General features: G+C 44.3%; 1 protein-coding gene and 1 long non-coding RNA gene across 2 annotated transcripts in view; one reads left to right on the top strand and one right to left on the bottom strand.

Moving 5' to 3' along the window:
• The window catches only part of LOC115541985 (neuronal membrane glycoprotein M6-b), a 44,854-nt gene extending 37,738 nt beyond the window's left edge, over nt 1-7,116 (bottom strand). Inside the window, exon 1 of the mRNA XM_030353985.1 lies at nt 6,815-7,116. Within this exon, the coding sequence (XP_030209845.1) occupies nt 6,815-6,884 (70 nt within the window). The 5' untranslated portion in view covers nt 6,885-7,116. The remainder of the gene's footprint in view (nt 1-6,814) is intronic.
• Nucleotides 7,117-9,652: 2,536 nt separating this feature from the next.
• Nucleotides 9,653-11,171, top strand: LOC115541292 (uncharacterized). The gene is made up of 3 exons (XR_003976313.1): nt 9,653-9,913; nt 10,063-10,655; nt 10,737-11,171. It is a non-coding gene; the product is annotated as an uncharacterized LOC115541292 (long non-coding RNA).
• Nucleotides 11,172-22,753: the final 11,582 nt, after the last annotated feature.

The following is a 22,753-nucleotide window of genomic DNA, read 5'->3' as shown; positions in this document are numbered from 1 at the left end:
TCCTCTCACACTCGGTGACAGCGTCTGGCAGCGCACCAATTATCGGTATAACGTTCTATATATAATAGTATAATATCATTTTAGATATAATATCACGGCCAAAAGCTCTGTGCGCCTCCGGATGGCCGTAGCGCGGGGAGCTCTCGTAGGGATTGGGCTTTGCGGGGTTTGTTTACCGCCGTTGCTATGGTTACCGGTCTTGCGTGTTCCAACGCTTTATTAGGTAGCCTATCTATTAGGTTTGCATATATATTTTTTTTTATGAAAAAACACATCAAAAATAAAACAGTGCAAAGACAAGCTGCCAAACTTTTAACCTTTTTAACCTAATACCGTATACCGCGGCAACCCTAAATGGTACTAATAATTGTCATAATAATTTCTTTCGGTGTTTCGGTTTTTGGTTTTCGGCCTTGGTTTCCTCATTTTCGGTTTCGGCTAAGAATTTTCATTTCGGTGGATCCCTAGTAAAATGGCCTGGTTTTAAACTTTTCAAGGACATTTTATGTAGTGGTCCTCTTGGGAACATAACTTGAACCCTTAAATAAGTGGACTGAGATTGGGAATAACTTTAACTATTGTGTGCTAAAGGTCCAGTGTGTAAAATGGAGGGGGCCACAAGCAGTGATGTTGCCCCCCACCCCCTCACAAATTCCTTTTAGGAATTTGCGACTAGGGGGGCCTGGCCCGGCCTGTGTTGTGTGCTTCCAAAAGGTTGTCATCGTCTATGACCACATAAAGTAGCCAGATGTCAAGTGATGAGGGTCCTTGGTCGATTTATGATTTGTGTTTAGTTATTTTGTCTTAACTAACTCATCAAAAACCAAAGTAATGAGAATTAACAGCAACAACAACACTCCCATAACCATGAACCAAAACCAACTAGAGGAAGTAGCCAGCTTCACATACTTGGGGACTATCATTTCTGTGGATGGTGGTACAGAGGAGGACGTCCGAGCCAGAATTGGAAAGGCAAGGGCAACATTCATCATGCTCAACAATATCTGGAAGATGAAAAACCTGTCACTCAAGACCAAACTACAAATCTTCAACTCAAACGTCAAGTCCACCCTTCTATATGGCTCTGAAACCTGGAAGACCACCACTAACATACTCAATAAGCTGCAGACTTTCACCAACCGGTGCCTCAGACGCCTCCTGGGAATCTACTGGCCCAACACCATCTCAAACGCCAACCTGTGGGAACTCACCAAACAAGAAACAATAGAAACCCAAATCCGGAGGAGGAAATGGAAGTGGATAGGCCATACACTCAGAAGACAGAAGTCAATCACGAAGCAAGCCCTAACCTGGAACCCACAGGGCAAGAGGAAGAGAGGCAGACCGAGAACCACCTGGAGAAGAACCACAGAACAGGAAATGAAGAAAGAAGGGCTGTCCTGGCCTCAACTGGAGCGGAGGGCCCGAGACAGGAGAGGATGGAGGGGTTTTGTCGATGGCCTATGTTCCTTTGGGAACTTAAAGGCCTAAGTAAGTATTTTGTCTGTAAATATAAAACTATAATTACAACTGATGGATCTGAGTGGAACTAAACACAAAGGGACATTAATTGTAATCGCACCATGGTCGATTTTTATGGCCATAGCCTGTGAATAAATTTGTTTAACCAATCACGCTCCGGTTTCTTTGTCAGTTACCATGGACACCCAATAAGTTGTAGGACTTGGTGACGGTAGCAGCATTTATTGTTTCCACAAACAGTCTTCTTGCATCCATAGTGGTCAACTATATTTCGAGAACTCTAATTATCGTTATCGGTTAGGCGTTGATCATTCACCACAGTCGGTGCTACAAGCCAAGATTTACTTGCACTGCAGTACGTGAATAAAGATATACTTTTGATACCATGAGTTAGTTTTGAATACCAACTTTCTCTAAACGAGTGAGAGCCTACATTTAGTTATTGAACAGGGAAACTACCTCAAAACAGGGACGTTTTGAGGTAGTTACCAAAACATAGCTGAGGAACGGAAACACCACAATTCATAATTTCATGGGATTATAAACTAATTAAAAAATAATAATTTTTCAGACGCCACTCAATTCTACACACTGTACCTTTAAACGTGAGCAGTAGCCAAAGTCATAGCGGTTTATTACACATGAGCACGTGCACACACGCACACACAGACTTAGTAAGAAGATATTTTTTGGCAGATGTCTCGGAGCAAGTCTGGATTTATAAAAAAAAAAAGGATTTCCGAAAGTGTTTCCCAAAACAAGGTTCAAAGCCCGCAGAATGTCACCAGGGGAAAATGTCTGCATCATATTTTAATGAGCCGACAGACGTGTTTGTGAGTTACGATAGATCGCCATCGGCATGCGTTGACGCTGGGAACTACTGCCGGGTTATAGATTGAGTGAGAGAGTGATGGACATTATGGTAACCGTATGATTGTAGCCAATGTTGGTCTTGCCTTGCCTGCTCATTTTCCAGATTGTAATCAGGAGTGGCTCTGAGTGCACCACAAAGAGACAGCATCTCCGTAAACAGGGAGACAACATATTGTTTGTGTTAACACAACCCTGTCCTTTTCTACCTTGGTAGGAAAACGGTATTCTATGCTTTTGGCTACGTAATGCTATTTCCCGCTATGCTAGTAAGCATAATGCAAAATTGTGCTATGTTTTGTATGCTTTGTATGCTATTGTATTGACTATGCTAAATTGTTATTGACATTTACAAGTTTTTGTTCAGCGTACGTTTCTTTTGTCAAAGGCTTAATCAATGTAATTATGTGAGATCATATGATTAATCTGGCATTAGTAAACGTTGTATTTATCATAACATTATATTTTGTTGCTTTTATTTTGTCTATGAAACAAAGGAATATACAGTTAGCTGTTAGCTTGCAGAGTGACAGTTGCTTTGTGTTGAATATTTCTTCTACGTCGTTGCCGGTCACTGAACAGCCTTTGTCATGGCAACAGTGTTAGAAATCTAAAGTGACCGCTCATCTTTGCTAATTAGCACAACACAGATGCATAATTTATGAATGAATTCAGCTGGGGTCTTTAATACATAGCTGCAGCAGAAACAAAACACGCAGGGAAACGTAGCCCTCCCGATAATGCTGTGTTGCATTTTCATTTGGTTCAGTTCGTGTTCACACAGGACTTTATGAAGCAATCCCAAAAATGTAGACACATCTCGCTGTCGAACAGGTCGCTAGTCTATTGGACAGCTCATCAGAGGGAAACTCGTAATGCTTCCTTGTTGCAGACAATAATACTGGAGCAACAACAACTTTTGCGGTCCTAGCTTCTTTTAAATTTTGCTTTGGTGTTTCTACAAATAAAAAAATAACCCTATTTCCACCATTCTGTTGCTGAATCGCTGAACAAAGACAATGTATTTGTGAGTGACCACAAGCTATTGCTTTGTATAGTCATCCTCTATAAGCGTCTTAGAGTACCATATTAAGCGCTATATACATTTTATTTATTATTATTATTATTCAACTTTTACCTGGCTGCATGTTCATTATTTCCAGTATACTGCAGAAGAGAACCGATGGATCACGTTCACACCTGAAGTAGACCATACCAGAGTTCACTTGGAAGTGGGCCGAGACTGGGATTTAGTTTAGTTTGGTCCACACTAGTGCTCAAATGAGCTTTGAGAACTTGCCAAGCGGACCCTGGTATCGGGGGCGGAAACGCAACAGGGTTCGATTGAGACTGACCAACCGGCTCAGGTGAGAAAGCACCCATTACATTAACATTTAGAGGATTTTGCTGAAGCTTTTATCCAAAGCGACGGACAACCATTCATACACACATTCACACACCGACGACAGAGTCAACCATGCAAGGCGACAGCCAGCTCGTCAGAAGCAGTCAGGGTGAGGGTTCTTGCCTGGGGACACCTCAACACTCAGCTAGGACGAGCCGGGATCTAACTAGCAACCTTCCGGTTACCAGCCAACCCGCTCTGCCTCTAAGCTAAGCTGAGACCTAAAATCTTCTCCACATCTAAACAACTTTAAAGGGTGTGATATTACGCAAACAGGTGTGAGTGTGAAAAGCCATTAACAAGCCTTTTAAAAAACGGTTGCTTCCAGTGTTTTAGTGACATCACCTGTGGGCGTGTCCACCTAGCAGCACGCTGGATAAATGGTGCGTTTTATTATCCATCCGTCTCGGAGGTCGGAGGACGCATGGCGAACTTGCTTGCTCGGTTGAACTCAGAGGAGACCGAGCAAGGATTCCGAGACAGAATTAAAGATGGCTGCGCCCAGTGTGACTTGTAAGTATGAAATGTTATATTGTGATGGACTGCTTTGGTGGTTTAAATGGCAATTTCAATCACTCGTATTACTGCAATTCCTTACCGCGTCCGTATCTCAGCTTTCCGGGTGGCGTCCATGTTTTTCTCCAACGACCGAAACATAATAAAACGCTTGAAGTGTGGGCGTGACGTCACATCCAAGGTCTGAGTCGGTTCGCAGCGAATACTAAAACGCACCTTAAGTTCCAATCATCAGATTTGGACCAAACAAAACATCGAAGGTTTGTATCCAAATATACAAATCAGGCTCACAATGCCAGTGTGAGCCTGATTTGAACTGGTCGGGGGCGGTTGTAACGCAGCAGGAAGACATGACATGGGGACACAGTGAGCGGCCCAAGCTCCTTATCGACCTCCGCCTCTGGCCTTCCCGCCCAAATTGTAAATCTCAAGAAACTCAACAGATGCTATAAGATTATGTATAAATTCCAGATGTCCAACTGAAACAACTACACCCCCACAAACACACACACACACACACACACACACACACACACACACACACACACACACACACACACACACACACACACACACACACACACACACACACACACACACAACATACTTACGTCTGATTGCATTGACAAATAGGCCATCCCCAAATCCAATCTCTTTAACTTCCCCCCCATGATCTCGGTGGAACGTGATTGGGTGGTTTCAGTTCTGTCTTGAGTTTTGTGACATCACATTCAGCACCACTTTCCAGCAGAACCTCCTCCTGAAAGCATTAACACGAGGCGGCATGTGGCTCAGGAGGTAGAGTGGGTTGGCTGGTAACCGGAAGGTTGCTAGTTCGAGTGTTGAGGCGTCCCTGAGAAAGAATCCTAACCCTGACTGCTCCTGACGGACTGGCTGTTGCCCTGCATGGTTGACTCCGCCGGCGGTGTGCGAATGTGTGTGTGAATGTTAGGCAACATTGTAAGGCGCTTTGAGTGGCCACTGAAAAGCGCTGTATAAATGCAGTCCCTTTCCCATTTAACACAATTATCACCACTTTCACTGTGAGACAACGATAGAAAATATCATTTGTTAGCATTGCTGTTACATGGTGAGGCAGAGGCTGCACACAAGCAAGAGGGATGATGTTATCTTCTTCTTTTTCATCAGCGCCAAAGTCATCGTATTCTGCCACACAGATGCTCACCTGTATCACGCACGCACGCACGCACGCACGCACGCACACACACACACACACACACACACACACACACACACACACACACACACACACACACACACACACACACACACATAGTTCAATCCTCATTTTCTAAACGTATCATATATCAATGTAAAAAATGGGAATTAAAACATATTATCCATCTGAATAGGCCGATATCTAGGCTAAGGAGCTATTGTGCTAATGAGGCCACGGCTATCAGACCAACGCTAAATCCCCTGTTTCCTGACAATAAAATCAGAAAGAGCCTCGACGGGTTGGACAGCTGCAACACGGGGTCGTTCTGAAACACGGACAGCAGCACGCAGCCAATCACAACGGAGATGTGATTGGCTGCGTCATCCAATCGTCCAATCACAACCGAGATGTCCCCCACCAATCAGCCAATCACAACAGAAATGTCCCCCTCCGAACACAACCCGCCCCGTTCTCTTTTATTTTGTCTCCGGTCTCGGAGCAGAGACGTCTTCATCAGTCCCCCGATCCCTCGGCTGGGTCTACCTCAAAACCGAACCGAGTGCAGACAGACCCCCGGGTGGACGAACAAAGACACGCCCTCCAAGACCCGGTGTGTGGTTGGGTTGCTTTATCGCTGAACACCTCGTCTAACACACACACACACACACACACACACACACACACACACACACACACACACACACACACACACACACACACACACACACACACACACACACACACACACACACACACACACACACATACTGCTACAGGTCTAAAGGAAATAGCGTTAAAATTATGGAAGCCATTAGTCGTCGTCGGAAGCCGTCGTTTGTCGGTCGCTTAAACGCGCTACGGCAGAGCATCGAGCTCCCCGCTGTGGGCTCGTGCACGAGGCGTGGAGTAATGAAGGCTAATCAAGGTAACCGCGGACACAAGTTTTGAATTATTATACTCCATAAAATAGATTCGACCATCACCTCTGATCGTAATGGTCTCTCTTCTAATTCTCCGTCCGCCCACATGCTGCGCGTCAGCCGCGCGGCGGAGCGCGTCGACCGGCAACGATTGTGATCAGCCCGTAAAAATGAAACAATTGCTATCAAATCGGGAAATCGTGCTTTGTTCACTCGCTTTATTTATTTGTGATAGGGCGCTGTCGTCGCTATTGTGTGTGGCGCCCGGGGCGCGACACAATATAGCGACGCGCGACTGGAGGATTCGCCTGGCGTCTGAGGGAGAAGCCATTAACAGGGGGTTAAAGCGCTCAGCAGGCACGGAGTGAGAACCAGGCGGTACGACAATAAAAAAAAACGGCCCGAATGTGTGTCCTCCTGCCGGGGTGTGAGGCGGCCTACCTCTGCTCTCCTGGCCCTCTTCCTGGCTCTCCTCCGCGGTGGACTCAGGCGCTGGTTTCGTCCCTTCCATGGTTAAATCACGGTGTTCTGCTATCGCGCTTCTACCTATGAGGGGGATGAATCCGAGTGTGGACTAGATGCGCTCTCTCTCTCTCTCTCGCTCTCTCGCTCGCTCTCTCGCTCTCTCTCTCGCTCTCTCTCTCGCTCTCTCCCGCCCGCTCTCTCTCTCACTCTCGCTCTCTCTCGCTCTCACGCTTTTGCTCTCTGTCTCTTTCTCGCTCTCTCTGTCGCTCTCTCCCTCTCTCTCTCTCGCTCGCTCTTCACTTTCACTGTCTCGCTCCCTCTCTCTTGGTACACACACACACCCTCCCTTGTTCTCTCTCCCTCTGTGTCGCGTCTCCTCACTGTTAACCTTCCTACGGCGCCGCTACCTCTCTTTCTATATTATAATCTAGTTTCAAGATGCGCACGTGCCGTCGGCTTAGATTTATCAGATTACCCCCCCCCCGCCCCAGATGGATGTGTACTGGTTCTAGGTTATATTTGTACTACTCGTCTTGTTACCAGACGCAGGGTTAGTTAGCGGAGCCCGGGATGCAAACTGATGTCCAGCCAGCCAACCACTAACACGACAGACACACACACACACACACGCACGCACGCACGCACGCACGCACGCACGCACGCACGCACGCACACACACACACACACACACACACACACACACACACACACACACACACACACACACACACACACACACACACACACACACTGCCCCCTCTCCATCTGGTGATACGAGGGAGAGAGTGAGAGAGTGAGTGGGATGGAAAGAGAGGGAGGGGACAGAGAAATAGAGACCAGATGAAGGTGCTATTTTAAGACAGACGTATTGGGGCAGAAGGAGGAATGAGAGAGGCTGATAAGAATCGGAGGTAGGGGAGTGGGAGGAGAGACAATCCAAAGGCTTTAACTTTATTTTCCTCTCTCTCCCTCCCTCGAATCCTCTCTCTCACTCTCCCTCTCTCTCTCCGACCCTCTCTCTCTCTCTCCCTCCCTCTCTCTCTCTCCCTCCCCCCTCCCTCTCCCTCCCCCCTCCCTCTCAACCTCTCTGCCTCCCTCTCTACTTCTCTCTCCCTCTCTCTCTCCCTCCCTCTCTCACTCACTCACTCTCCCACCTTTTCTCTCCCTCTCTCTCTCCCTTCCTCTTTTTCTCGCTCACTCTCCCTCCCTCCCTCCCTCTTTCTCTCTGCCTCTCTCTCTTCCTCCCTCTCTCTACCTCCCTCTCCCCCTCTCTCTCCATCTCCCCCCCCCCCCCCCCACCCCTCTCTCTCTCTCTCTCTCTCTCTCTCTCTCTCTCTCTCTCTCTCTCTCTCTCTCTCTCTCTCTCTCGTGAATGAATAGGAATATAATCGCCAGCACTGGTCTGCTACAGCCACCTTCTCAAAATCTTCATATCCATTCTGTCTGTCTGGAGGTGGAGCCATATTCTGTAAGAGGGAGCATGAAACTGGAGTGAAGAGCTGGCATTAAGAAGCTAGTGTGTTAACAGGCGAACCAAGTTCGATTCCACCTGCTACCTACCTTCCTTCCCTCTCTCCAGTCCGAACCAACTTTCCCGTCTGTCGTAGCTGTCCTCTCCCTCAGATATATCTGGAAACTCGTCAGCTGTTAAATCCTTGAAATGAAATGTAATCTTAGCATTTTTGCAGCTTATTTTGAAAGATGTGTATGTCTACTTATCTTAGTTTTTTCTCGGTTTGAAGGTTTATGTAGGCCTAGTGTACTCCTCCGATCAGCTCTGTGTTGCCGTTTCCTCCGTATTGATCAGTCGGTTGGCTGATTAATGGGGACACTTTGTCCCCCACTATGGTGGTTGTTTTTCGTTGTATCTCTTTTATCACGGCTTTTGCCACTCTTTGTCTCAAATCTGCTGCAGACACACGCGCACACACCAACCCGGTATCACGCCAAGGCGTGAAATAGATACGTTGGTCCACATCGCAAGGCGTGTTCAGGGTCAAGCTTTGCCTGACCAAAGCGTGACCCTGAACACGCTTTCTTCTCCATTCGAAATGAATGGAGGAATAGCACCAACAGGGGGCAAGACGTTCTCCTAGCATTTGGTGAAATTGTTTTTATTATCTGAATGGGAAATTAAATATTTTAGGACAGATGCACCATTAAACGTGTTTCTAATAACATTTCTAGCGAGAAATATACCTTTTCATTGCATAATCTCCAGTAAGTGAATGTGTATGATCTTTATTAATCTTTATTACCTGAATGGGAAATGCAATATTTTAGGACAGAATCACCATTAAACGTGTTTCTAATGACATTTCTAGCGAGAAATGTAATTTTTCCAGTCAGTGAATGTGTATGATCTTTAGGGCATGGAGGCCTAGTGTAAACCTGTTGTGCAGGTTTTTATTTTTTTATTTTCTGGCAATTTTCTAGTTGGTAATAAACATTTAAACAATTATCCATTGTATTTCATGTTGTAGGGTATCACAAAAAATAAATATAAGGAAAAGTAGGTGATATATTAGTGGTTATTAGCCACAGGTTAGCGATGATTCTTATTTCTCCCACAATGCATTGCATGACGTCACATAAGGTACTCCGCTTTTGGACGACAGCCGAAGCTGCTAGTGAGAGGGTGACAGTGTCAGATTATTTAAGTAAATATATAGATAGAGATAGCCTATATATATATATATATATATATATATATATATATATATATATATATATATATATATAGATAGATAGATAGATAGATAGATAGATAGATAGATAGATAGATAGATAGATAGATAGATAGATAGATAGATAGATAACCACAATGTGAAAAGCTTCATCACAAGTACAAATGTTGCATTTTATCTTACTTAATTAAATGTAAAGGTGAATATTGAGCTATTAAAAGCAAATTTTAAAAGCAATATTGAGCTATAAAAAGCAATGTCTTTAGAGGTCCAAAGTACTTCCAATATGAAAGTCACAGCCAAAATCTGGGTCAGTTGTTTTAATTTTAATTCTCATACAGGTGCACTGGATGCTGCTGCAGCATGCATACAGCAATTGGAGCAATTGGTGAATATTGAGCTATAAAAAGCAAATTTTAAAAGCAATATTGAGCTATAAAAAGCAATGTCTTTAGAGGTCCAAAGTACTTCCAATATGAAAGTCACAGCCAAAATCTGGGTCAGTTGTTTTAATTTTTAATTTTAATTCTCATACAGGTGCACTGGATGCTGCTGCAGCATGCATACAGCAGTTGGAAGAAACAGTCAAGGAGCTGACGAGAGCTGTCGCAGCTGAAAGTGGTTCAAGTGCCTTTTCACAGATTTTCTGTCTCAGACAAGAACATCCTTTTTAGGCCTTTAAGGCCCTGTCTCCCATGTTGTTATACATGGGCCAACTACCGTTACCTGCTCCTTGCCTCCCTCCCCATCTGGATGAGTAAACAGAAAGTCAAGAACACCATGCCAAGCAAATTTGTGCAGTACAGTCCAGATGTTTCGGGTAATCATCGACTGCACCGAGGTGCGATGCCAGAATCCATCATCCCTCACCCGGAGTTTTTCTCATCTTACAAGAACACAAAACCTTTAAGGCCTTGATTGGGATTGCCCCTTGTAGTACTGTGACTTTTGTGTCTTTTGTGTCTCCTCACCGGCTCCATCTCCGACCGAGAGCTGACTGAACGAAGTGGACTGCTGGATTTACTGGAGCCAGGAGATGGCTGCATGGCAGACAAGGGTTTCACCATCGAGAAGCCACTAGCTAGCTGATCGTGGAGCAACGCTGATTATACCACCCTTCAAGATGACAGGTAGGCATGAAAGGAATGAACATTTCAAATTAAAACTGTGACCCAAATGTGACCATTAAGATATTTAAACAAATGTTTAAGGAATACCGCATCTGGGAACGCACTGTCCTCTCACCTTGTCTGGGACAGTCAACCAGCTGTGGACCGTCTGCTGTGTGATGACCAACTTCCAGGGACCACTTGATTTAAAAGACTACATCCCCGTTGAATAGTGTTTCTACTCAAACATGTACCTATAAATATTAAATATAATATATAAATATTAAAACGAGAGACACTGAACATTTGTCCCTTCATTTTTGGTCCCTTCATTTTTTCCGGAGCTGTAATTCTGTATACTGAAAACATTGTATGTATTGAATGACATGTGTGTAATTGATTGAGAAGTCTTTCATCTATAATCTATTTTAAAGTCCAGTCAGTCCATCCTGAAAGTATTCAAAATAATGTTAATATGTAATGTAGAAAATGATGTACTCAGAAAAAGGGAATGAATTAAATCCTTTTATTCTTTCAGTTCCTTTATTCATTCAATTCATTTCACATTCATTTCACTTTCTGCTGAAGATACACATTCATATGTGTACCAAAGAAGTACAAGTCTACCTTATTTTTCATCCCTTTTATCATTTAATCATCCCTCCAGACTGAGCTGACACCAAACTGACGTTAGCATAAGCCAACCTACCTAGCATAAGCTAGCTAGCAGACACTCGCCTTCGTAGTCGATATATTTCTCGAAAAATAAACTATCCCTTGTCCAGTTTGGAACGGGCTGTTATGGAGTGTTGTTCAGTAAGTCTGTGAACGTCAGAAAACGTGACTTTGGGTACATTTACCAGGGATATCGTGAAAGTGAACTGCCGGTCCTCCATCATCGGTTCGCCAGAGTGATGAGTGATTCACCGGATGTCACAGTGTACAAAGATCACCGAATGCGGAAGTACTACGTATCAGCATGATAATCCCCCATTGGAACGTACTACGTACTCAAAATTTGGCTAGTAAGTACGGATAGTACGGTTATTGGAACACGGCATTGGTGTTTTGCTTTCAAAAATAGGTTATAGAAGAAGTCTAAACTGCAGAAAATAAAAACATCCAAGCTGCCTTTTAAGGATACCTTGGAATATCTGTCTATTTTTTAACCATCGGACCCTAGTTTACGACAAAAACAACACAATTGACGGCAGCTCCTTTGCCGCGTGGTTTTGAGCATAGATATATATATTAACTAGATGCCCTATGGCGGCGTCTAGAACGTCACCATAGGCCGCTATCTTACCACAGTAAAGCTTTCTGGTGGAATCTGTTGTAGCGTACGTAAATCAGTGATCTGCACAAACGCTAATACTCTTATCTCGCTGAAATCTTGACGGATTTACAAACGGTTTGGTTTCTTACAAACTTTAGCTTTTTCTGAATTTTAGTAGACCATATATTGATTTAGCATAAATAACATGAAAACCTGTGCATGTGTGTATTTATTGCACCTATTTGTTCTGTTTAATGTTCATTTCATATGAAAACACATGGTTATAATTACATAAATACAGGGTGGGGATTTCAACATGCAGCCTTTCTTGATGTATATTTGTAAAGGGAAATCTTGTACCTATTTTAGAACATTATTCTATTTTTCTTAGAACCTAACAATTATTCATAGGTATGTACTGTCATACCTACATCTCTGACGTTTATAACAAACCAAACCGTTTGAAAATCGGTTGAAAATTGAGCAAGTTATGGTTATTTAAAAAGTACATTAATCACTACCAACACAATGTTATTGGTGAGCAGCTTACTGTGGTAAGATGGCCGCCAGTGGTGGTGACGTTCGACTCCATTGGCCAGCACTGCGGACGAGGCATCTAGTTAATATCTATGGTTTTGAGAGCCATGTTACTGTGTGTTCACACCAAACACGACGGGGTGGCAGGATCCCATACAAAGTGAACGTATAGACGCGTTTCGGGCGAATTTTTCGCGAGAGAAAACGGGCGACAAGTTTTGATTTGTCGCGCCACACTTTTGCCATGCACAGGCGAGCACGTTCACGAGAATTTGTCGCGCGAAAAATTCGCTCGAGTTCAAATGTTTGAACTTTGACGCGAATTTCACGTGATGACAGCCAATCAGCGTTCAACAGCGTGGCCACTGAGTCACATGTGTAACGTAACAGCCAATCAGCGTTCAACCGTCAAACTCAAACTACAGTGCAGTCCGGGGTGAACTGCAGCATGGAGGAGAAAGTGAATGTTGCCGTTTGCGACTCCCGGAGCTCTATACATAATATAATAGTATATAATATAACATTTGTATGCATAATATCACGGCCAAAAGCTCTGTGCGCCTCCGGATGGCCGTAGCGCGGGGAGCTCTCATAGGGATTGGGCTTCTCGGGGTTTGTTTACCGGCGTTGCTATGTTTCCAGTCTTGTGTGTTTATTAGGTAGGCCTATCTAATAAAGCTCTGTCTATTCAATACTTCATTCACTGCCTCTTCCGTGGTCATTACAATATTATGAATATACTGCGTCGGGTCCTCCGACGTCTCTCCCTCTTCCACAAAAGGTAGAGACATGCAGTGGTGGTTATCTTGTTGTGGCGCGACAAATTCGACAAATCTTGCACAGCGACAGATTATGATGTGTGGCGTGACAAAACTTCGGCGCCAACGCGAACGGGTGAAAAATTTCACGTTTGGTGTGAAGGGTTAGAGGGGGCGGTCGATAGCAGCCACCATAGCAACCATGACGGCTAAGTGACTGGATGCAGCCCCGTTAAAAAAAATAGAATACCACCCTACACACTCAGGAGATTAATGATATTTAAATTATTATGACCATGAAGTCTTTATTTGCATGGGTTTACATTTCGTTCTGTGTAGCATGGAAACATTGGAGAAACACTCCCATTCAGAATGCATTGGTTTACATTTCGTTCTTTGGAGCACGGTTATTTGTATTTATTTATTTATTTTCAGTTTTTGAGGAGGTGCTTCAAAGATGCTAATTTTTTTTTTTCAAAATCCAATGGAAAAACCTGTTGGCTTTTTGTCAAGGGAACCCAGGGCGACGCTCACTTCCGGGTTGGCCAGCATACGTCATCCCTCCACCACTCTATGCTGTAAAAACACATGTTCAAGTTGAATGATAATGCATGAATTTATTCTTTATTCTGCCATAGTATTTATTTAAGGGGGGGTTTGGGGGGGGGCATACAAGTCTTTTGGCCATGGTGGATCCAGATCTGTTCCGGAGCATTTCACCACCTGTTGTTGTTTTAGCAGCGAAATGCATTGTGTGTGTGTGTGTGTGTGTGTGTGTGTGTGTGTGTGTGTGTGTGTGTGTGTGTGTTTACGAAAACGTACACTGTCAACGTATGCTTTTGGCGACTGGGTTGGCTCTCAGATAAACGTGTTTCTGACAAGATGATATCATTAAAAGTTACATAAAGTAACGGTTTAATAACACAAACGCAGGAAACATGTGAGCTGCTAGTTTAGCGGAAGCAGCATCCCTAGCAACCTGACGTTGTTGAAACATGCGAGCGAGCCGATAAAATCTTCCTAATAACTATAAAACTAAAGATCAGACACAATCACTGACTGAAGATTATGTAAAAATCTTTTAAGTAAAAATTCATTGAGTAAAAATTATATTTCTCGCTATAAATGTTATTAGAAACACGTTTAACGGTGAATCGGTCCTAAAATATTGCATTTCCCATTCAGATAATAAAGATTAATAAAGATCATACACATTCACTGACTGGAGATTATGCAATGAAAAGGTATATTTCTCGCTAGAAATGTTATTAGAAACACGTTTAATGGTGCATCTGTCCTAAAATATTGCATTTCCCATTCAGATAATGAAGATTAATATAGGCTACGTAACAATTTCACCAAATGCTAGGAGAACGTCTCGTTGGTGCTATTCCTCCATTCATTTCGAATGGAGAAGAAAGTGTGTTCAGGGTCACGCTTTGGTCAGGCAAAGCGTGACCCTGAACACGCCTTGCGATGTGGACCAACGTATCTATTTCACGCCTTGGCGTGATACCGGGTTGCACACACGCACATACATACAGACACACACATACACACACACACACACACACACACACACACACACACACACACACACACACACACACACACACACACACACACACACACACACACACACACACACACACACACACACACACACACACACACACACACACACACACACACACATAGACCAACCCGGTCTCACGAAAATACGTGACACTGTCACGTTATTTAATCTATTGAAACGTGATCAGGGACACGTATTTTCCAAATTTTCGTGTCAAAAAGCACAAATTTCAAACCCATGTATTTCAATTGGAAGTATTTGTCGTGTCATAAGCACGACTTCCAAACTAAGGTTCTGTCCGGGAGCGTTCTCCCTAATGTCCCTTAAAGAGCTCCGTACAGAACATTTATTGCTAAAAATTGTCTGTGATAACTAACAATATGACAGCTTTTGGCCACCCGTTTCTACGTAAACTTGTCTGTGAACAATATGACAGCTTTAGGCCACCCGTTTCTACTTTCACCTTTGATTCTGAGAAATTGTGACAATTCACGGATATATTAAATGCAGGTGCGCTGCTCAGGCAAACCGCAAAGGAAAAAAGGGTAGCTGCTTCATCTGTTCTTTTTAGAATTGTATGTCTTGATGTTTTGATCTAGCCATAGATCTATTGTCTTGTTTTTGGCTATGTGAATGGAAGTCCGCGTCGATGCCTCGCAAGTCCAGTGTCGCGAGCGGACGTGACATCTAGAAATCATACCGTATAATAGGGCCTAAAAATTTTTTTGTTTGGTTCCGGTTTCCGACCGACCCTGTCCATTTGTGTGCGACCCATATTATTTTATGAGCTTTAAAAAAAAAAACGTTTTTTTTTTTTTTGATGCAAACTATAATTACGTTTTTGCACAGCACCTCTTCATTCTGTACAAGGATGAGCGCATTCTCTCGTTTATAAATGAAAAAAACCTACTTATCATTCGCTGCCGCTGGAAAAAATAAAATAAAAAAATAAAATAAATTCCCTACCTACCCATGACCTCAACTGACAACCAACAGGAACCAAACTTTTTTTTTTCTTAGGCCTAATGGGTTATCATTAATATTGATGTGTAGGGGTTGATTATAACTCGTGAATAATATTGTTTATACCACAGTCTGGGGGAATACTCGTATTCTGATTGGCTGCAGGGTGTGTATTATCTCCTGATATAGGCCTACAGACACCTGCTAAGTAGTTCCAGTCAGTGTTTAGATTCTCTGCCCGAGCCCGAGCCCGACCCGACCCGGGCCGATATTTCCCACCACTATCCTCGGGCCGGGCCTTTGATCGAGCGATTTTATTTTTATTTTATCATTCGTTTATTGGCCTAATCTGAGGAGAAATCTATGCCATAAACAGAAATATTATAGGTCTTTATTACACGGGTCTTCTCAATGCCGTGGAACGCTCCGTTCACTTGCATGGGTCCGGTGACTTGTCAACCCCTCTGCTGATCAACACTACGAATGCTGGTAACGAATAAATTGTAAAAAAAAGACACAGCATGTGAAGTTATTTTTTCGTTTTGGCAGTAGCCGTGTAATAAGCGGGCTAATGTATAGAACGTCGCCGGTCAATATCGAAAATAAGACCCTTCAGGGCGAAGCAAGACACCTTCGCTGCGCGTCGGTGTACTGTTCGCCCTGGAGGGGCTTATTTTCCCGATAATGACCAGCTTTCTATGCATTATCCCTACATATATATTTAGCAGAGTAGACAAAATGTGAACAAAGTTACATATGTATTAAAAAAAATGTTGGGTTGAAATCGGGCTCGGGCTCATAATTACAGTTCATCTGTCGGGGCGGGCCGGGCTCGGACAGAACGTGCACGGGCTCGGGCTTGGTTTTCTTTATTAATCGAATGGGAAATGCAATAGGCCTATTTTAGGACCGAATCACCGTTAAACTTGTTTCTAATAACATTCCTAGCGAGAAATATACTTTTTTCTTGCATAATCTTTCGTCAGTGATTACGTCTGATCTTTAGTTTTATAGTTATTAGGAAGATTTTATCGGCTCGCTCGCATGTTTCAACGACGTCAGGTTGCTAGGGACGCTGCTTTCGCTAAACTAGCAGCTCACGTGTTTCCTGCGTTTGTGTTATTAAACCGTTACTTTATGTAGCCTAACTTTTAATGATATCATCTTGTTAGAAACACGTATATCTGAGAGCCAACCCAGTCGCCAAAAGCATACGTTGACCGTGTACGTTTTCGTGAACACTGGATTACGTCGCATTTCAACATAAAATAGCGTGTAATCGCTATTTTTGTGCAGATCAAAATAGTGTGTGAGCACACACACACACACACACACACACACACACACACACACACACACACACACACACACACACACACACACACACACACACACACACACACACAATGCATGTCGCTGCTAAAACAACAACAGATATTCCCTAAATTATTATTTCTTTCAAAACGTTGGCCAAGGTGGAATATCCTTTTTATTTGGGCTGCTTCTAGGACATTTTGGGTGGATTTTGAACGGTATGTGGGCAGGACGTTTTTTGCAGGACCTGGCAACCCTGCGCTGTTGCCCGAGGTGCAGAAATGCTCCGGAACAGAACTGGATCCACTATGGCCAAAAGACTTGTATGCCCCCCCCCCCCCCCCCTTAAATAAATTATATGGCAGAATAAAGAATAAATTAATGCATTATCATTCAACTTGAACATGTGTTTTTACAGTATCGAGTGGTGGAGGGGTGACGTATGTTGGCCAACCCGGAAGTGAGCGTCGCCCTGGTTTCCCTTGACAAAAAGCCAACGGGTTTTTCCATTGGATTTTGGATTATTGCAGAAAAATTAGCATCTTTGAAGCACCTCCTCAAAAACTGAAAATAAATAAATAAATAAAAATATCTGTGCTCCAAAGAACGAAATGTAAACCAATGCATTCTGAATGGGAGTGTTTCTCCGATTTTTCCATGCTACACAGAACGAAATGTAAACCCATGCAAATAAAGACTTCATGTTCATAATAATTTAAATATCATTAATCTCCCAAGTGTGTAGACTGGTATTCTATTTTTTTCAACGGGGCTGCATCCAGTCACTTGACCGTCATGGTTGCTATGGTGGTTGCTATCGACCGCCCCCTCTAATCCTTACATGGTTCTAAAGTAAAAACCACGCGGCAAAGGAGCTGCCGTCCATTGTGTTGTTTTTGTCGTAAACTAGGGTCCGATGGTTAAAAAATAGACAGATATTCCAAGGTATCCTTAAAAGGCAGCTTGGATGTTTTTATTTTCTGCAGTTTAGAATTCTTCTATAGCCTATTTTTGAAAGCAAAACACCAAGCTCATTGATTTAACGAGGCAGGGTTATTTGAAACAATTTATTGAATAAATATTTATGAGAGGTCATTCCTTCTCCTGAGTTTGCTTCCTATTTATGTCTAGTGTACAACCCTACTGTCCACAAGCATCACCCCCCCCCCCTCCCCATATGGATTTGGAGAATTGTTGCCACGTCCCAGTGGTGGAGGTATCATGTATATGAAAGAGGGCATTCAATTATACTACAATTATCAATTAGGAGGCTGTCACGTTAAAATTGTACCGGGGGCGAAAATTGTACCGGCCTACGTCATCAGTTGTTTACATCTTGACAACCTGCCTGGCAACAGACGAAGCGATCGTCTGTTGCCGGGCAGGTTGCAAAAAACATTCGGCTCATGTTTCCAAAAGACGAAATAACATAATACAGATAACGGATCGTTAGATAACACTTGTTTTTACTTTATATTTGTATTGTCATGGTTGACACGCCTATTCAACATCGCGTGGGAGTCGGGTACAGTGCCAAAGGAGTGGCAAACCGGGGTGGTGGTTCCCCTGTTCAAAAAGGGGGACCAGAGAGTGTGTGCCAATTACCGGGGTATCACACTTCTCAGCCTCCCTGGTAAAGTCTACTCCAAGGTGCTGGAAAGGAGGGTTCGGCCGATCGTCGAACCTCAGATTGAAGAGGAACAATGCGGTTTTCGCCCCGGACGTGGAACTACGGACCAGCTCTTCACTCTCGCAAGGATCCTGGAGGGGGCCTGGGAGTATGCCCATCCGGTCTACATGTGTTGTGTGGATCTGGAGAAGGCGTATGACCGGGTCCCCCGGGAGAAACTGTGGGAGGTGCTGCGGGAGTATTGGGTAAGGGGGTCTATCCTCAGGGCCATCCAATCTTTGTACTCCCAAAGCGAGAGCTGTGTTCGTGTTCTCGGCAGCCAGTCAGTTTCGTTCTCAGTGGGTGCTGGTCTCCGCCAGGGCTGCACCTTGTCACCAATCCTGTTTGTGATATACATGGACAGGATATCGAGGCGTAGTCGTGGTGGGGAGGGGTTGCAGTTTGGTGGTCTGAGGATCTCGTCACCGCTTTTTGCAGATGATGTGGTTCTCATTGGATCATCGGCCTGTGATCTTCAGCACTCACTGGATCGGCTGGCGGCCGAGTGTGAAGCGGCTGGAATGAGGATCAGCACCGCTAAATCTGAGGCCATGACTCTTAGCAGGAAACCGGTGGATTGCTTACTCCGGGTAGGAAATGAGTCCTTAGCCCAAGTGAAGGAGTTTAAGTACCTCGGGGTCTTGTTCGCGAGTGAGGGTACTATGGAGCGTGAGATTGGCCGGAGAATCGGAGCAGCGGGGGCGGTATTGCGTTCGCTTTACCGCACCGTTGTAACGAAAAGAGAGCTGAGCCGCAAGGCAAAGCTCTCGATTTACCGGTCGATCTTCGTTCCTATCCTCACCTATGGTCATGAGGGCTGGGTGATGACCGAAAGGACGAGATTGCGGGTACAAGCGGCCGAGATGAGTTTTCTCAGAAGGGTGGCTGGCGTCTCCCTTAGGGATAGGGTTAGAAGCTCAGCCATCCGTGAGGAACTCGGATTAGAGCCGCTGCTCCTTTACTTAGAAAGGAGTCAGCTGAGGTGGTTCGGGCATCTGGTAAGGATGCCCACTGGGCGCCTTCCTTGGGAGGTGTTTCAGGCACGTCCAGTGGGGAGGAGACCTCGGGGAAGACCCAGGACTAGGTGGAGAGATTATATCTCAACACTGGCCTGGGAACGCCTCGGGATCCCCCCGTCAGAGCTGGTCAATGTGGCCCGGGAAAGGGAAGTCTGGGGCCCCCTGCTTGAGCTGCTCCCCCCGCGACCCGACCCCGGATAAGCGGACGAAAATTAGATGATGATGACTTTGGCCATACATAACTAGGCTATATAAAAAATAAAAGGGCCTGCAGGAAAATATAAATACAGTACACAAAAAATTAACTTCGACGGAATGTTTCTGATCGTGCTTCAGCTTCAGATGCCGTCAAGAGGAGTCTCTGGTCGTAATCAGTCGCAAGTCCGTCCCTGACCAATCAGCATTCATTAGCAGAATGCTAGCGTGTACGGCCAACAACGGCCCAAACTGTAAGAAATCGAAAGGACATAAGTACTCATTCATTCGACTTTTGACCCATAATGTATATTGAACTTGCGGAATCTACAATAAAATTTGCGATATTTCAACGAAAAGCAGGTGAAAGAGACATATTTAGCCGTCTAGCCCCATAGACTCCCATTCATTCTGGACTCGCCCATGATCACACCCAGTGGATGTCTGATGGAACTACAACCAAGATCGGTACAATGGGGCGTATAGGGAGTGCCCAGGCTCTTCGTAGACGGGCTCTGGCACGCATCAAGCGAGTACTGTCGTAAAACCCGGAAGTGTTCTTGATGCGTGCTCGATCTCGCCGTTTCACCGAGCATGCATCGGAGGTGGCTCGTGTGTGCTTGCAATCGCTATAAATCCCAGGATGCACTTCGCACTCGCAGCAGTACGATGGCGGACAATATGGAGAAGACGCACAACTGTAGCTTAAGTTACTCTTAACTTATATATATATTTATATAATATAATAATAATAATAATATATAAATATATATATGTAAAGTCGTGTGTGTATAGCTCATACACATGACAGGACACGCATATTTTTTCAATTTTTATTCATTCAGAATATTTACTATTTGAAAATGAAAGAGGCTGGGATTTTGTTTGATATCATTTGTTTATATTGTTCAGTAGTATATGCCTAAATGAGGCCGTAGCACAGTTAACGGACGAGCAGAGGTGGTGACGTCATCGAGTCCGCTGCTGTTCCAATTGCAGGTACTCGCGTGCTCGCAAGTCTGTGCTTGAAGTACGGACTTGCCAAGTACGTGCTTGCAAGTCATCGAGTCCGTAGTACGCGTGCTAGGAATTGAGAAACGGCCATAGCTGTACCGTACTACACTGTCAAGTGTAGTACCGTCAAGTAGTAGACACTGAACAGAAATAGTATGTACTAAGTATTCATGTCATACACCGTTTGAAAGCTTTAAATCTCAGGAATGTCATCCAATGTCAACCACACGGTGGAATAAATATGTTTAGCGAATATAGATCAAAAATATCCTAGTGTCTTAGGTCAAAATAGCACCCCTCAACCTCCTCCTCCCTTGGTGCATTCTAACTTTATCGTCGTTGTGGATATCCTTAGCAATGAGTTGATACTTCATGTTGGGTCTTGAAATGTTCATAAGAGTCTGCAGAAATCGAATATCAATATTATTAACGCTGCAATGTTTTTTTTATAGAAAACTGCGATTCAGGGTTTGAATTCCGCTATTGTCATCTGATTCATGGAATCCATGTGTTTGCCAGGGTCTCACGGTGCGAGCCCTCACACATGTCTGTAAAGCCTTGATTCCAACGGAGGCGTAGGCGCCGCGGGACGGCTGCGCCGCGGTCACCGCTGCTGATCGCTTCCACTCTAATCAATGAGACCATTTCCACCGGGCGTGCCGCGGAACGTTTCAGCACCGTTCCAGGAGCGGCACGTGGCGCCGCGGCGCTATCTTTCCGTCCAATTCTATTTTTGCCGCGAGCCGCTGCTAAACCGCGTCAATTTCGACAGAGCAGGTCGAGCCGGGCAGTAAGTGAAAAGTAAAAGCCATAGAGCATCCGGTCAATTTTCAAAATAAAACACGATACTCAGCTCATGTAACTTCACATCAACATTATTACGTCATGACCGGTGGCACCAGGTCAGCAGTCAATCAATCAAAGGGTCTCAGAGGGTCGGCAACATGGACGACGAGAGACTCATTGTCGAAGTTCAGCAACATGAAGTAATTTATGTACCAAATCATCCTTTTTATAAGGAAAATGTCAGAAAGGACAAAGCGTGGCATTTAATTGCAATAGTTTTGGGACTGGAAGGTGAGTACATTAGGTTTAGGATTATCGCGTGATCTCGTGATCTCGCGTGAATACGGCTGGCTCGCAAGGCAGCGCTACGCTGCCGTTACGCGCCCGGTAGGAATGGACGCAGGGCAGAGGACGCAGCCGTTCCACGGCGCAGCCGTTCCGCGGCGCGTACACGTCCGGTGGGATCCCGGTGTAAGACCAATACTTCCTTGTTTACAAGCGTTACAAGCCAATGAGGCGATCACTATCAAAACGGTTTGGTTTTACGAACATTTTGAAAGATGCTGTCACGTTAAAATTGTACCGGGGGCGAAAATTGTACCGGCCTACGTCATCAGTTGTTGACAAATTCCATACCTGCCTGGCAACAGACGACGCGATCGTCTGTTGCCTGGCAACGGGCGATCGCGTCGAATGACGTAGGAAGGTTCTTGGACAGTCGCGAACTTTCATGCTCGTTCATTGCACTCCTTCATTGAGCGTGATAAGACAGGTTTTTGAAACCTGCTTTAAACACTCAGTTTACTAGCTAAATTCGATTAAACAATTCAATACAATGCAAATATAAAGTAAAAACAAGTGTTATCTAGCGATCCGCTATCTGTATTATGTTATTTGGTGTTCGGCAACATAAGCGCGAATGGTTTTTGAAACCTGCTTTAAACACTCAGTTTACTAGCTAAATTCGATTAAACAATTCAATACAATACAAATATAAAGTAAAAACAAGTGT

Source organism: Gadus morhua, chromosome 4 (assembly GCF_902167405.1).
Source record: "Gadus morhua chromosome 4, gadMor3.0, whole genome shotgun sequence".
In the NCBI taxonomy this organism is placed as follows: domain Eukaryota; kingdom Metazoa; phylum Chordata; class Actinopteri; order Gadiformes; family Gadidae; genus Gadus; species Gadus morhua.
This window is presented reverse-complemented; position numbering and strand designations above follow the sequence as displayed.